At 43.1% G+C, this 17,055-nt stretch overlaps 1 protein-coding gene across 4 annotated transcripts in view; it reads left to right on the forward strand.

Annotated features, from left to right (window-relative positions):
• The window catches only part of mypn (myopalladin), a 54,446-nt gene that overhangs the window by 27,344 nt on the left and 10,047 nt on the right, over nucleotides 1–17,055 (forward strand). For 2 of the 4 annotated variants that reach the window (XM_055901891.1, XM_055901892.1), the window contains 7 exons: nucleotides 2,396–2,537; nucleotides 2,833–2,856; nucleotides 3,705–3,821; nucleotides 8,681–9,437; nucleotides 13,026–14,294; nucleotides 14,544–14,691; nucleotides 15,426–15,506. In XM_055901891.1, the coding sequence (XP_055757866.1) occupies nucleotides 2,396–2,537; nucleotides 2,833–2,856; nucleotides 3,705–3,821; nucleotides 8,681–9,437; nucleotides 13,026–14,294; nucleotides 14,544–14,691; nucleotides 15,426–15,506 (2,538 nt within the window). The remainder of the gene's footprint in view (nucleotides 1–2,395; nucleotides 2,538–2,832; nucleotides 2,857–3,704; nucleotides 3,822–8,680; nucleotides 9,438–13,025; nucleotides 14,295–14,543; nucleotides 14,692–15,425; nucleotides 15,507–17,055) is intronic. The other 2 variants (XM_055901895.1, XM_055901894.1) reach the window with 2 other exon arrangements.

Raw genomic sequence — 17,055 nt, forward strand, 5'->3', positions numbered from 1 at the left:
CATTAAATATATGTATTTTCTCACTCATCTACACACAATACCCGACAATTAGAAAGGGAAAACATGTTTTCAGACATTTACTTTGTGGCAGCACCTTTGGCAGTGATTACAGCTGTGAGTCTTCCTGGGTAAGTCTCTATGAGATTTCCACACCTGGATTGTACAATATTTGCATATAATAATTGTTTTCAAAAAATCGAATCAAATTTTATTGGTCACATACACATATTTAGAAGATGTAATTGCGGGTGTAGCTAAATGCTTGTGTTCCTAGCTCCAACAGTACAGTAATATCTAACAATTCACAACAATACACACAAATCTAAAAGTAAAATAATGGAATTAAGATATATATATATATAAGTATTAGATCGAGGAATGTCGGAGTGGCATTGACTAAAATACAGTAGAATAGAATACAGTATATACATATGGGATGAGTAAAGCAGCATGTAAACATTATTTAAACATGATTAAAGTGACTAGTGCTCCATTATTAAAGTAACCGTGTGGAAGCCGGCTGTTTAACAGCCTGATCGCCTTGAGATAGAAGCTGTTTTTCAGTCTCTCAGTCCCAGCTTTGATGCACCTGTACTGACCTCGCCTTCTGGATGGTAGAGGGGTGAACAGGCCATGGCTCGGTTGGTTGTTGTCTTTGATGATCTTTTTGGCCTTCCTGTGACATCGGGTGCTGTAGGTGTCCTGGAGGGCAGGTAGTTTGCCCCCGGTGATGCATTGGGCAGACCGCACCTCCCCCTGGAGACCCCTGCGGTTGCGGGCGGTGCAGTTGCTGTACCAGTTGGTGATACAGCCCGACAAGTTTGTGAGGGTTTTAGTGGCCAAGCCAAATTTCTTCAGCCTCCTGAGGTTGAAGAGGCGCTATTGCGCCTTCTTCACCACACTGTCTGTGTGGGTGGACCATTTCAGATCGTCAGTGATGTGTACGGCGAGGAACTTGAAACTTTCCACCTTCTCCACTTCTGTCCTGTCGATGTGGATATGGGAGTGCTCCCTCTGCTGTTTCCCGAAGTCCACAATCAGCTCCTTTGTTTTGTTGACGTTGAGTGAGAGGTTATTTTCCTGGCACCACACTCCCAGAGCCCTCACCTTCTCCCTGTAGACTGTCTCGTCATTGTTGGTACTCAGGCCTACTACTGTTGTGTCATCTGCAAACATGATGATTGAGTTGGAGACGTGGCCACGCAGTCATGAGTGAACAGGGAGTACAAGAGGGGGCTGAGCATGCACCCTTGTGGGGCCCCTGTGATGATGATCAGCTAAGTGGAGGTGTTGGACAGGGCGGGATCAAGACCCAGGGCCTCGAGCTTAATGATGAGCTTGGAGGGTAATATGGTGTTGAATGCTGAGCTATAGTCAATGAACAGCATTCTACATAGGTATTCCTCTTGTCAGATGGGAGAGGGCAGTGTGCAATGCGATGGCGATTGCATCGTCTGTGGATCTATTGGGACGGTAAGCAAATTGAAGTGGGTCTAGGGTGTCAGGTAAGGTAGAGGTGATATGATCCTTAACAAGTCTCTCAAAGCACTTCATGATGACAGAAGTGAGTGCTACAGGGCGATTGTCAATTAGTTCAGTTACCTTAGCTTTCTTTGGTACAGGAACAATGGTGGACATCTTGAAGCAAGTGGGGACAGCAGACTGGAATAGGGAGAGATTGAATATGTCCGAAACACTCCAGCCAGCTGGTCTGTGCATGCTCTGATGACACGGCTAGGGATGCCGTCTGGGCTGGCAGCCTTGCGAGGGGTAACATGCTTCAATTACTTACTCACGTCGACCACAGAAAAAAAACTCTTCAAGCTTTGTCAAATTGGTTGTTGATCATTGCCAGACAACCATTTTCAGGTCTTGCCGTAGATTTAAGTCGGCCGCTCAGGAACAGTAACTGTCTTCTTGGTAAGCAACTCAAATGTAGATTTGGCCTTGTGTTTTAGGTTATTGTCCTGCTGAATATAGCTAGGTAGTCATTCAAAAAGTATTGCACAGAGTGAATCCATGCAACTTATTATCTGACTTGTTAAACACATTTTTACTCCTGAACGTATTTAGGGTTGCCATAACAAAGGAGTTGAATAGTTATTGATTCAATACATTTCAGCTTTTCAATTTTTATTAATTTGTAAAAATTTAGAAAAATATATTTCTACTTTAACATTATGGTGTTTTGTGTGTAGGCCAGTGACCAAAAATCTCAATTGAATCCTTTTTAAATTCAGGCTGTAACACAACAAAATGTGGAAAAAGTCAAGGGGTGTGAATATTTTCTGAAGGCACTGTAGTACATTTTAAAGGTTATGTACTTAAGAAATTGTACGTTTTGTGTGTGTGTGATGATGAACTGGATGGATGCCCACTCTACTTGGCCCGTCAGAGTCTGCAGGACCTTTTGGCGTCGGAGAGCCAGCTGGTGGTGCTAGAGTGCCGTATTAAAGGGGTGCCCTCCCCCAAGGTGGACTGGTACAGAGAAGGAACCATCATAGAGGACTCCCCTGACTTCAGGATCCTGCAGAAGAGTAAGTCCAACTCCTTTACTCCTTTACTATGTTTCAGAATAATGTGCATTCATCTTATGATATTTTCTGTGATGTACAACAATTATCTTGTATTAGTTCAATAGTACATTTCCACTGATATGGAGCAATCTTTGAAATGATTCAATGTAAGCATTCTGAAAACTGTAACAGTATCTCAAATAAACTTTTAAAGAACCTAAAAAAAAAACTGAGCGCGAGTTTTTTTAGAAGGCAACATGAGTAGCTCTATGATTTTAAACAGTTATATATATATTAGCATTTTCTTATTTTTTAGAGCCTCGATCCATGGCTGAATCAGGTACGTATTATGCAAAGGAGAGACTGTCATGGTACAATTCATATAATTGTAAAATCTTAAGATGGAGCATATTTCTGCATGTATTAAAGTATTTGGTGTGGTGTGTTACTGAATAGTAAATTGTATTCGCAATATACCAGCATTAGATACAATACTACATTTTGAAAACACGACTGATGCTTCCCTCAAAGTCAACGTCCTACTGTAGCCTAAGTGATATTTTCTATGAAACAGTGTACACCATTTCTCTTGCAAGATGTTTACAGTATCTGTCTGGGGCTGTAGCTACTGTAACTCCTCGGAGTAACAGCCAGTTTGCTTCTCCTCCTAAAACTCAACCTTATAAGGACGCTTACAACCTGTGTCTGTTGAACTAACATGGTCACAGAGCCTTTCGGAGTGTCTGAAACACAGGGAAGCACTCGTGATTGGAAACATGTAGCTGCTGTGCCGTTGGGGAAACTGCTCACTCACAGCATATCACAGGCAGCTGCTGGCACCTTAATTGGGGAGTACGGGCCATTATTAGGAGTCTTCCTCCCCTCAGCAGCCCCCTGTGCAGCATATGCATTATATGAATGCATATTAGTTCTCTGTGGCTTAGACAGCATATTGAGTAATAGCTATAAATAGAAATTCAGACATATTTTACAATGTAGAGGCCTACTGCCTGTTTCTTTTTCACTGTGTCGTACTGTATCCGAAAGGATAGGTTAGCTACATAGTACAGCTGCATTGCTTTTATAGTAACTTCTCTGCCCTTTAATCTATGAGTCATGTTGCCTGAACTTCAACAGTGACATTCAGCTGGTGCTACCCTCATCTCCTTCATTTTGTATTCCCTTTAGAGGAAATATGCACTTTGGTTATTGCTGAGGTCTTCCCTGAAGATTCTGGAACATTCACTTGCACTGCGAGCAACAAATATGGAACTGTATCCAGTATTGCTGCACTAAGGGTGAAAGGTAACGTCACTGGCTTACAAACAAGGTTTAGACTTGACAGTTCTATTAGTAAGATTGTATTTGGAGACTATGTTTACAGTTTCTAGTGAAAATCTAATCACCCTTGAACAGTTAGCATCTAAAAAGGGATTACATTTTCCCGTACATTTTCCCATTGATTTCCTATAAATGAAAAGTTCACTGATCTACACAACCTACTCCACATTTTCCAAGTGAAAGAAAAATTATAGAATAAAACAAAAAAACAAAGAAGTTTTTTTTTTGAAGGTCTTCACGCCACATCTAAATAAGTTAAGGAGCAAATAATTCCATACAAAATCCCACAACAATCCATCAGTTTGACATAGTTGTGGTTTTAATAGTGCTGAGCATTAACCGAAATGTTGGTTATTTTGACCGATGTTGGTTCAATTAATTGAATTCCATTTTTGTTCAGGTTTTTTTTCTGGGAGCTCACTGCACACATTGAGCAGTTTCTCTAGAGATAAATCAGATCAAATCAAAGTTTATTTGCCACGTTCGCCGAATACAACAGGTATTACAGTGAAATGCTTACTTACAGGCCCTAACCAACAGTGCAATTTTTAAGTAAAAAAGAGGTATTAGGTGAACAATAGATAGGTAAAGAAATAAAAAACAACAGTAAAAAGACAGTGAAAAATAACAGTAGCGAGGCTATATACACTAGCGAAGCTATAACAGTAGCGAGGCTATTACCAGGCACCGGTTAGTCGGGCTAATTGATGTAGTATATACATGTTGGTATGGTTAAAGTGACTATGCATATATGATAAACAGAGAGTAGCAGCAGCATAAGAGGGGTTGGGGGGGGGGCACACAATGCAAATAGTCCAGGTAGCCATTTGATTACCTGTTCAGGAGTCTTATGGCTTGGGGGTAAAAGCTGTTGAGAAGCCTCTTGGTCCTAGACTTGGCGCTCCGGTACCGCTTGCCATGCGGTAGTAGACAGAACAGTCTATGACTGGGGTGGCTGGGATCTTTGACAATTTTTAGGGCCTTCCTCTGACACCGCCTAGTGTAGAGGTCCTGGATGACAGGCAGCTTAGCTCCAGTGATGTACTGGGCCGCACACACTATCCTCTGAAGTGCCTTGCAGTCGGAGGCCGAGCAGTTGCCGTACCAGGCAGTGATGCAACCAGTCAGGATGCTCTCGATGTAGCAGCTGTAGAACCTTTTGAGGATCTGAGGACCCATGCCAAATCTTTTTAGTTTCCTGAGGGGGAATAGGCTTTGTCGTGCCCTCTTCAAGACTGTCTTGGTGTGTTTGGACCATTCTAGTTTGTTGGTGATGTGGACACCAAGGAACTAGAAGCTCCCAACCTGCTCCACTACAGCCCCATCGGTGAGAATGGGGGCGTGCTCGTTCCTCCTTTTCGTGTGGTCCACAATCATCTCCTTAGTCTTGGTTATGTTGCGGGATAACTTGCTATTCTGGCACCACCCGGGCAAGACTCTGACCTCCTCGCTATAGGCTGTCTCGTCGTTGTCGGTGATCAGTCCTACCACTGTTGTGTCGTCTGCAAACTTAATGATGGTGTTGGAGTCATTCCCAGCCACGCAGTCGTGGGTGAACAGGGAGTACAGGAGGGGACTGAGCACGCACCCCGAGGGGCTCCAGTGTTGAGGATCAGCGTGGCAGATGTGTTGCTACCTACCCTCACCACCTGGGGGTGGCCCGTCAGGAAGTCCAGGATCCAGTTACAGAGGGAGGTGTTAGTCTCAGGATCATTAGCTTAGTGACGAGCTTTGAGGGTATTATGGTGTTGAACGCTGAGCTGTAGTCAATGAACAGCATTCTCACGATGGTGTTCCTTTAGTCAAGGTGGGGACACTGTGGAGTAGAGATTGCGTTATCTGTGGATCTGTTGGGGCGGTATGCCAATTGGAGTGGGTCTAGGGTTTCTGGAACAATGGTGTTGATGTGAGCGATGACCAGCCTTTCAAAGCACTTCATGGCTACGGACCTGAGTGCCACGGGTCTGTAGTCATTTAGGCAGGTTGCCTTAGTGTTCTTGGGCACAGTGACTATGGTAGTCTGGTTGAAACATGTTGGTATTACAGACTCAATCAGGGACATGTTGAAAATGTCAGTGAATACACCTGCCAGTTGGTCAGCACATGCCCGGAGCACACATCCTGGTAATCCGTCTGGCCCCTCGGCCTTGTGAATGTTGACCTTTTTAAAGGTCTTACTCACATCGGCTACGGAGAGCGTGATCACACAGTTGTCCGGAACAGATGATGCCCCAGTGTGATGCTCTCATGCATGCCTCAGTGTTGCTTGCCTCGAAGCGAGCATATAAGTGATTTAGCTCATCTGGTAGGCTCGTGTCACTGGGCAGCTCGCGGCTGGGCTTCCCTTTGTAGTCTGTAATAGTTTGCAAGCCCTACCACATAAGACGAGCGTCGGAGCCGGTGTCGTATGATTCAATCTTAGCCCTGTATTGGCGCTTTGCCTGTTTGATGGTTCATCGGTGGGCATAGCAAGATTTCTTATAAGCTTCCGGGTTAGAGTCCCGCACCTTGAAAGCTGCAGCTCTACCCTTTATCTCAGTGTGGATGTTGCCTATAATCCATGGCTTCTGGTTGGGGTATGTACGTACAGTCACTGTGGGGACGACGTCCTCGATGCACTTATTGATAAAGCCAGTGACTGATGTGGTGTACTCCTCAATGCAATCAGAAGAATCCTGGAACATGTTCCAGTCTGTGATAGCAAAACAGTCCTGTAGTTTAGCATCTGATTCATCTGACCACTTTTTTATAGACCGAGTCACTGGTGCTTCCTTTAATTTTAGCTTGTAAGCAGGAATCAGGAGGATAGAGTTGTGGTCAAATTTACCAAATTGTGGTCAGATTTACCAAATGGAGGGCGAGGGAGAGCTTTGTACACGATCAAACCGAACTGTGCGATGTAGTAGGGAGTTGTAGTTTCCAATAGGCCAATATTATACATAGTTTACTGCAGAAAACGCGGTAATGAACTACAATGACCATATTCCATTGCGGGCCTACTTGTCCAGTCGGTGTGTTTCTTTTACGCCTGCCACAGTAGGTTAGTGTGGGGCAGACACAGAGAGAAGAGACCGGAGAATGGGAAGAGACAGAAGAATGCACGACTGAGTGGGATAGAGAGCAGTTGCTTCGCGAGGTATCTCTACCTGAAAATACATGATCTAATTGATTGATAGTTGGTATTCAGCGGTCATAAAAGTATGGTTTACTTTCAAGAACTTCTAAAATGGTGATATTGATAGGCAGCATAGGCAGCAGCTCTAAAGGAACGAGATGATGACTTGGAATGTAATTATAAAGCCATCAAATTAAACAAATGTAATGTACACAACAACTGAAATATTTGATTCAAGTAATGTGAATAAATGACTGTCAACAAGTGAAAAGCAGTAATGGGCAGTGACTACCATCACCGAACATTTATGAATTGTTTTATTCTGTGTTACAGCATTCAACCCACATAGGCATTTAATGTTCCAAAAAATGATCTTAACCGGAATCAATAACCGTGATTTTTTTAAATAATAGAACCGAAACCGAACTGACCTCAAAAAGCACTAATTGCTCAGCACTAGGTTTGAATGATTTGAGAACAACTTCCCCTGTCTCTGTAAGGTCCTTCAATTGGATTCTGAATGTCAAACAATGATTCGACCTCAGAGCCACCAATGATGTCTGGGATACATTTTTAGACAGGCATAGATCAGGGGAGGTTAAGAAATCGTTTGAAGACACTGAATATCCCTTTGAGTAGAGTCAAGTATGGTAATTCATCTGTGGATTGTGTATCATATCACCCAGCCACTGCAAAGGTCTGACCATGGAAACTGGAAAATGGAAACTGCTCAGGGACATCACTATCAGGTTTAGGATTATTTTAAAACAGCCACATAATTCATTGGCTGAGCGGAGAGAAAACTGTGCAAGGATCAACAACATTGCGTTCACTCCACATTACTGGCCTGTATGAAAAAGTGAAAAGAAGACAACCATTTAATAAAAATCCACTCCAAATGAACAATTCTGTTTGCAACAAGGCCGTTAAGTAATACTGCAAGACAACATGGGAAAGAAATTAAGTTTTTGGCCTAAATTAAAAACTTCAGGTTTGGGTCAAATCCAGTACAACACATTACAGAGTGAAACCCTCTGTACTTTCAAGTATTGTGGTGGGTGTGCTTGTCACTGACAGGGACTGGGGAGTTTGTCAGGATCAGAAATCAGAAGAAAGGAGCAAAGCCCAGTTAAAAAGTAAGAGGAAGACCTGCCTCAGTCTTCTGAAAACCTAACCCTGGAAAATAGTTTTATATTTCACCTGGACAATTACAATGTCTAAGACACACCAGAATGGCTTTTTAAATAGGTGTTAAGTGTTCTTGAGTGGTCCTGTCTCAGTCCTGGGTCCTGATTTAAATCTGCTTGAAAATCAGAGACAAGGTTTCAATATTGCTGTCCATCAATGATTCCCAACTAAATTTACTGAGCTTCTGCAATTTTGACAAAAACAATGGATAAATGTTGCCCTAAGATTTGGTAGAATCTTATTCAAAATAATTCACAGGTGTAATTGCTGCCAAAGGTGCTTCCACCAAGTATTAACTCTGGGTTGTGAAGACATACATAATAAGACATCTTCATTTAAATATATATATATATATATTTTTTTTAAATGTTCTATAATTTTTTGTTCACTTTGAAAATGTGGAGTAGGTTATGTAGATCAGTAGGTGTTCATTTCAAGGCAGCAAAATGTGAAAACTGTGCAAGGGGTGTGAAGACTTTCACTAGGCACTGTACTTATCCTTCTCTCTGTACCTCATTAGGCAATGATAACACCAACAACAACCACGTGAAAGCGCCACACAAGTCCACACAAGAGCCCTCTTCATTAGATCTCACTCCCCCCAGTCTAAAGCCTCAAGCTGAGGTTCCTGTGACCAACAGCATCAAGCCTCACTCCAACACCATCCGCCTAGATCCGCTCAGTTCCAGCGCGTTACGACTGGACCCTCTGAGCACCAGTACCCTCCGTCTAGATCCTCTGAGCTCCAGCATGCTGCGCCAGGACCCTGTCAGCATCAGCATGCCCAGCCTGGACCCACTAATCCTGGGCAGCAGCCCCAGGATAGGCACCCGTAGCTCCAGCACATCTTGTCTGGATCCACTCTACCTGAGCACCCCTCACCCAGACCTGTCTACTAGTTCCAGCAGGCTACGTCCTGAGCCCAAGAGCAGTGGTGAGGTGCCCAAGACTGACCATGAAGACTCCAGAGCCTTCTCAGTGTTATCAGACCCTGCCATTGGTCTGAGTCCTAAGGTGGAAGGGACTCCTTTCCATAAACCTGAGCCCCCTCCCCCTGTAAACCTCCCTGATCCCCCCACCTCCTCTTGCCTCAAGCCTGGGGTTCTGGTGAGCCACAACGGGCCCAGGTCCAGCTCCAGGGTAGGCCTCCGTGTGCACTTTAAACTGCCTGAGAATGAGACAGACAACGAGAGTGAAACATCCGATAGCCATTCATATGAAGATATGTCACAGTTGGCCAATAAGGAACCACCTCCAGTCCTGGCCAAGCCCAAACTGTGAGTATTCTAATTAGAGGTTCACAGCAAAGCTTAGATACATTTTTTTGCTTGACATTGTCAAATAACTCAAGCATAGATTGGTGACTTTTTTTCTAATTTGTCACACAGAAACTAGAGGCCGTGAGTAACTTGTTCAGCAAGAATAGCACCTATTGTCTATAGGTGATGCTGTTATAAGCAGTCTCACTTAAAACCTCATTATCCGCCGCCCTGTTTGATATAGAGACTTGAAAATGTGTATATAGATGTTTTTCCTCATGCTGAACAAATGTGCCTCTAGGACCCATAAGGCCCATCAGGATAGATTATCCTCCATCTTGGAAATATTGGAAAACTTTTGAAACACTTATTCTCATGAACCATACGTCCAAATAGCACCAAATTCGGTATGTAGGCCCATGGTACATCTCTTAACTTAGTTTGAGAAAAGCTAGGGTTAAGAGATGGCTGAGTTATTGATAAATCAGAAAGTCAGATTGTACATGCCCATTTAAATCCTTTCTAAATCCACTTCACAATGCCCTATCAACTTGAAACGTTTTAGGGTCATGATGAACCATGATGAACCATTTTAAAGGTGCAATATGCAGAAATCGCTCCATTTCCTGGTTGCTAAAATTCTAATAGTTCCCCTAATTTAAGATTACAAAACAAGTGTAGAGAATCATTGTAACATCTAAACCAATTTGAAATATATTTTTAATAACCAAAAATAGTGTATTTTCAGCTGTTTGAAGCTGGTGTACAAACCCAAAAGTAAAAGATGCAGAAACAGAACCTAAGAACAGGAAGCATAGCAATAGTGCACATAGAACAGATCTACCACTTCCTAGACTTGCGGTCAATGAGAATGACAGATCTAAAACCCACATTTCTATGTGAATTTGGTTGGTTTGCCCAAAACGTTACATATTGCAGTTTTAAGTTTGGCATTGATATCTTAAAAAATAAGGAAACTATTAACAATTCACTTTTTTGACACTAATGCTTAAAATAATCGTAAAAAAATCTTATTCTCACGGACTAAAAGTCTTATTCGATCAAAATGTGGTCTTTGAGCTCATCACAATAGTACTTAAAGAGTGAGAAAAGCATGTTGATGCATTCAAACATGGTCACACTATATGCTAATATGCTAAAACATCTGTTTTGGGGAGATGCTGTGTTATCACATGCAGAATTGCCTTTCGTAGGATACCTGGAGGCATTAATATCTGTTGGGTGATTGGTTGAGGCTTCTAGGTTGCGTAAAGTCACTCCAAGCCCTTACCAAAACACAAAACATGGCGGACAGTTTCTCTCACCTCGCATCTTAAACCAGTAGTGACCACTAACTTCAATGACAGTAAACCTCATATTAAAAGGTTAATCTAACATACCTCGCCCCAATAACGTTGCCGCCAAGGAAAGCTTTTTAGCTAGTTACAGTGTTTGAGTAATCTCAGTCGTTTTCTTGTAAAACTGCTCAGCTAGCTATCGGAATGCCAATTTGCGACGCTAGCTAGCTAACGCATTAGATTTCATACTAGAGCAATAACTATTCTTCAAGAGGATTTTGTCTCATGCAAATTAATGTCACGTTTAAATTATGCAGACAAACAATGTGAAATATTGTGATTAGTATATCTGTATGTTCACTTATTGTTGCCCTATTATATGGTCTGAACTTAGTGAAGGTGGATCTATTATTCGTCGAAATTAGAAACAAGTCCTGCAACTTGCGCAGTCAGCGTATTTCAGCTGTGAGAGTGTATTGAAGTATTTTGGAAGGCTAATGTGGGGTGTACCAACTGAGATTTAAATCAACATGGTAATTCTTTCACTGATTGCACATAAAGGAAGATAGTTCCTACATAATAGAGTGCTTGATTTGTTATCCAGCTGATCTTGTGTCCTTTCTGTCATCCGATGAACCCCATGCATTGCTGCTCGGAGCTATATTTCTAAAGTATTTTTCAATTTATTTTGTAGAACTTAACTTTAGACAAATCCTAACTTAAGACGAGTCCCAAGATCTCAGAGTGACAGCCTCACATGATATGGAGACAACTGTTAAATATCAAGTCAGATAACAAACTATTAGTTTTATCACCATTTTGCCCCTAAAATTTGCACCGACAGTTGATTTTATGATGAAAACGCTTTATTCTGAAAGTAATTCTAAAAAGTGTTTGGTTTCGGGATGTATTTTTGCATTTACGGTCCTTGTTTTGAAGTGTAGCAAGCCGCTTGAGTTGTGTGGGCTGTATTTAGAACAGTAAACATTAGAGGTGGGAGGGTCTCCTCTTGAGCTCCCTATCTGACCTGCTGTATTCCAGTTTTCATTTGTCAACTGAATACATATCTGTGCTTAGCTATGTGGAGATTAAAATTACAAAAAACTGAGGACGGTCATTTCTTAATGTAAGTGCAATTTTATGCTTTTGTGCATGCTAGAAATCTTTGCACACTGGCATTGTGTCTGTCATTTTTTTTGTCTGAAGAAAAAAGTATGTCTGCCACTAAGATGAAGTGTTTTGCATAGTGTTAATAATTGTTATTGATTCGGTTATTGATAGGTTATTGTCTCCTTTCCACTTTATGTTATCAAAGTGACTGATATTGAATGTAAAACAAATGTAAAAAATGCTCGGATAATGTCGCGATGCAATAAGGTTGCAATGAAAGGTTTTCTTATAGCAATCATGATACAGCACATTACTGACATTGTCAGTTTCAGAGTGTGCTTAGAGTCTGGATGCTCCTATACCTTAAAAGGGCAGACTATTTCCCCAACCAGCCCCCTGAAAGGCACATTGTGGCCACTACTTTTTAGGGAACTGTGTTAAGAGTATTTGTAGTTATTTGGTGACGAACACATTAAGACTTTTGAACAAACATATGATTTTTATTATAGCCTGGTCTCAGGTCTGTTTATACTGTCTTGGAAACTTCTGTGGTTTGGCGTGACAATGACCATAGGAGTTGGCAAGGCAGCACAAACCGATCTGGGACCAGGCTAGTTTTTTTATACACTGAGTATACCAAACATTAGTAACACCTTCCTAATATTTAGTTGCATCCCCCTTTTGCCCTCAGAACAACCTCAATTTGTTGGAGCATGGACTCAACAAGGTGTCGAAAGCGTTCCACAGGGATGCTGGCTCATGTCGAATCCAATGCTTCCCACAGTTGTGTCAAGTTGGCTGGATGTCCTTTGGGTGGTGGAACATTCTTGATACACATGGGAAACGGTTGAGTGAAAAATCCAGCATCGCTGCAGTTCTTGACACAAACCGCCTGGCACCTACTACCATACCTCGTTGAAAGGCACTTCAATCTTTTGTCTTTCCCATTCACCCTCTAAATGGCACACATACATAATCCATTTCTCAAATGGTCTCAAGGCTTAAAAATCCTTCTTTAACCGGTCTCCTCCGCTTTATCAACACTGATTGAAGTGGATTTAACAAGTGACATCAATAAGGGATCATAGCTTTCCCCTGGATTCACCTGGTCAGTCTATGTCATGGAAAGAAAAAAGTTGTGTATACTCAGTATGTAAAGTGTTCCTGTTTTTATCATCTTCCATTTCTGTTTTCTCAGAGACCCTGTCCAGCTGCAGCTTCTACACAACCAGGTGCTTATGGAGCAGCAGCAGACTGACACTGAGCCAACCGGAGCCACCCAGAGCCAAGAGGAGGCATCTGCCTGGCCAGCCTGGAAGCAACCCGAGCCCCAGCCCCAGCACCAGCTCCAGCACCAGCAAAGCCTACCCCGTTCATCTACCCCCATGCCACTGCAGTCCACCCACCCCGCACCCATACCGACCATAGCCCCAACACCCTTACTCAACTTCACCCCTGTGACAACACTGAACACTACCGCTGCACCCCAGCTAAACACTAGTGCCCCTGTACCCCTGCTTAACATTGCCTCTGCACCACTACTGAACCCATACGCAACCCAATCCTATTTTCTTTCTTCTTCTTCACCCCTGCTAAACACAAGCCCTGTACCACCAATAAACACTACTTCTGCACTGCTACTGAACACAGCCCCTCCTGCACCCATTATGGGTACCCTGCCATCCCCTCTTCAACTGAAGACAGCTTCGTCTTGTATGAGCTCCCCTCCGTCTGCCCCTCTGCTGAGCACTGTTCCTGCACCCCACCTGCATACCAGCCCTGCATCCTCACCCTATATGACCCTTCAAAACACCACCCATTCTTCCCAGCTGAACTTAGCCCCCTTATCCCTGCCTAAATCTATTCACGTACCCCAGTTTAACACACCTCTCATACCTCATCTGAATACAGCCCCCACAGCATCTCTCAGCTCCATCCCTGCCGCTTTCAACAGGGCCCCTACAACCATGCAGAACACGTCCCCCTCCCCCCTTCTCAGAACAACTCATGCCTCCCTCCTCAACCTGGCTCCCACTTCACAGAGCTTCAACTATGCTAGGCCAAAAGAGTTTATCACTGCCCAGACTCCCCTCTCTCCAGTCAGGAGTCCCTCCCCTACAGAGTCCCCAGTTCCGTTGCTCCACGAGCTGGCTGCCGAGCTCAACTCCTCCAACCCCAACCTGTTCTCTCCACAACCCAGAGTCTTCCCCACCAGAGTCCTCAAGTCCCCCACTAGCCCCCCTTCCTTCATGTCCTCCCCCACCTCACCCTCCATTTTGCCTGCTGCCTACCTCAACTCTGTGTTCACCCTGCCACAGCAGTCACCCCCACAGGCAGCGTCCCCGACCTCCAGCACCTCCACCCCCAGCCCCATCCAGAACCATGTGGCCTTCCTCAGCTCTGTCCTGCCATCTCTACACACCACACAAGCCACCAACTCGATGGGCCTGCCCAGGAGTGCTCATGGGTAAGACCATATGATTCCTGAATTCCCAGAAACATTCCCAAAGTTCCCAGGTTTTTCTATAAATCCTTGTTGGAGGATTCCTGGAACTGGGAGGGAATAAGCAGGGGTGGAATCCTGCAACTGGGATTTTGGAAAACTCTGGGAACTTTGGACCTCTTAGACCTCTTACCTTACACTTCAATTCATCATATTACAGTTTTATATATTGTAAAATAAATTTTTTGCTAATACATTTGTTTTGATCCACAGGCCACCTCAAGGCATGCAGAAGAAGTTGCCTACAAGCACTCGTCCTATGTCAGATGTTGACATCCGTAGCAGCCAACAAACCCTCCTCCAGGATATGGAGAAAAATCTTAGGTTCAATGAAGATTTTATGCGTGGTCATGTACAACAGGTATCGGATATATCCCTTCAAATGTACTGTTATTCCCTAAGGCATAGTCCTTCCATTATAGGGCGGCAGGTAGCCTAGTGGTTAGAGCTTTGGACTAGTAACCGAAAGGTTGCAAGATCGAATCCCCGAGCTGACAAGGTAAAAATCTGTCGTTCTGCCCCTGAACAAGGCAGTTAACTCACTGTTCCTAGGCCGTCATTGAAAAATAAGAATTTGTTCTTAACTGACTTGCCTAGTTACATAAAGGTAAAATAAATAGATTGGGCTAATGACTGAATATGCAACTAAATGAACGAGTACTTGGTTGATGTAGTAATATGGCTTGGAGTGGAACCAACAAAGGAACAGAGTGATCTCAAACAAATAAAGTCTTATTCTTCTACAAATTATTTTCAACCCAACACATTCCTTCGAAACACACACGACGGCTTGGTGCATTCTCACTTTCTTCCAATTTGCTATTCTGACATTCGTACTACCGTTCTAGTTTGTTCTCCTTTTTACATCGCAAGTGGAGTAAAGTGATACGATGTGGACGCGGTTAGAAAATGCATTCATCTAAACCCGAGAGATCGGCAGTGCATCAACGATCATTCCTTTTCCCAATCATTCATTTTCCATATTCATTCATCAAGTACGTCTACCATGTAACAACATGCAGATCACATCGATCACAAATGAGTGGTGGTAATGTGTGTGTTTGTGTTCATCTCATCATCCCTATCTTCTCATAGAAGCAGACTACTTATGAGGGGAAAACAGCGAGCAGAACCCTCGGACCAAACATTCCTGCCACTGTCTTTAACTATGACGAGGTACAGCGAACATCTCTCCCTCCCAAACATTCTTTTGCTCAGAACGTTTGGTACCACATTACATTAAGTTGCTCTTAATGTGCAGAAAAACTGTATTTACACCAGTAACAACATTAGACTAACATGTTGATACAGTGTCATCGGAAAGTATTCTTGACCCCTTGACTTTTCCCAAATTTTGTGACGTTACAGCCTTATTCTAAAATGTATTAAATTGTGTTTTTTTCCTCATCAATCTACACACTATACACCATAATGTCAATGCAAAAATAGTTTTTTAGAAATGTTTGCAAATGTATTAAAAAGTAAAAATTGAAATTTTTACACATTTACCTAAGTAGTTAGACCCTTTATTCAGTACCTTTGGCAGCGATTATGCTGTTCGATTCTTCTTGGGAATAAGGACACAAGCTTGGCACACCTGTATTTGGGGAGTTTCTTCTATTCTTCTTTGCAGATTCTCTCAATCTCTCTCAGGTTGGATGGGGAGCGTTGCTGCACAGCTATTTTCAAGTCTCCAGTGATGTTTGATCGGGTTCAAGTCCGGGCTCTGGCTGTGCCACTCAAGGACATTCAGAGACTTGTCCCGAAGCCACTCCTGCATTGTCTTGACTGTGTGCTTAGGGTCGTTGTCCTGTTGGAAGGTGAACCTTCGCCCCCAGTCCGAGGTCCTGAACGCTCTGGAGCAGGTTTTCATCAAGGATCTGATCTCTCTGTACTTTGCTCCGTTCATCTAGTCTCCCAGTCCCTCCCGCTGAAAAACATCCCCACAGCACAATGCTGCCACCCCCATATTTTCCAACTCTAAGCGGGCTGTCATGTACCTTTTACTGAGGAGTGGCTTTTGTCTTGCCACTCTACCATAAAGGCCTGATTGGTGGAGTGCTGCAGAGATGGTTGTCCTTCTGGAAGGTTCTCCCATCTCCACAGCGGAACTTTGGAGCTCTGTCAGTGACCATCAGGTTCTTGGTCACCTCCCTGACCTAGGCCCTTCTCCCCCGATTGCTCAGTTTGACCGGGCGACCAGCTCTAGGAAGAGTCTTGGTGGTTCCAAACTTCTTCCATTCAAGAATAATGAAGGCCACTGTATTCTTGGGGACCTTAAACGCTGCAGAGATGTATTTCGCACCCTCCCCCAGATCTGTCCCTCGACACAATCCTGTCTCGGAGCTCTACGGACAAATCCTTCAACCTCATGGCTGGGTTTTGAATTTACCCCAGATGGACGCCAATCAAGTTGTAGAAACATCTCAAGGATGATCAATGGAAACAGGACGCACCTGAGCTCAATTTCGGGTCTCATAGCAAACGGTCTCAATATTTATGTAAATAAGGTATTTCCGGTATTTATTTTTAATACATTTGCTAAAATAAAAAATGTGCTTTGTCATCATGAGGTATTGTGTGTAGATTGATATTTATATTTATTTATATTTATTTAGAATAAGGCTGTAACACAACAAAATGAGGAAAAAGTGAAGGGGTCTGAATACTTTCCGAATGCACTGTACATAGTACCTCAGTAATTGCTTAATGGAATTGAACTGTT

This window comes from Salvelinus fontinalis, chromosome 37, assembly GCF_029448725.1.
Source record: "Salvelinus fontinalis isolate EN_2023a chromosome 37, ASM2944872v1, whole genome shotgun sequence".
NCBI lineage: Eukaryota > Metazoa > Chordata > Actinopteri > Salmoniformes > Salmonidae > Salvelinus > Salvelinus fontinalis.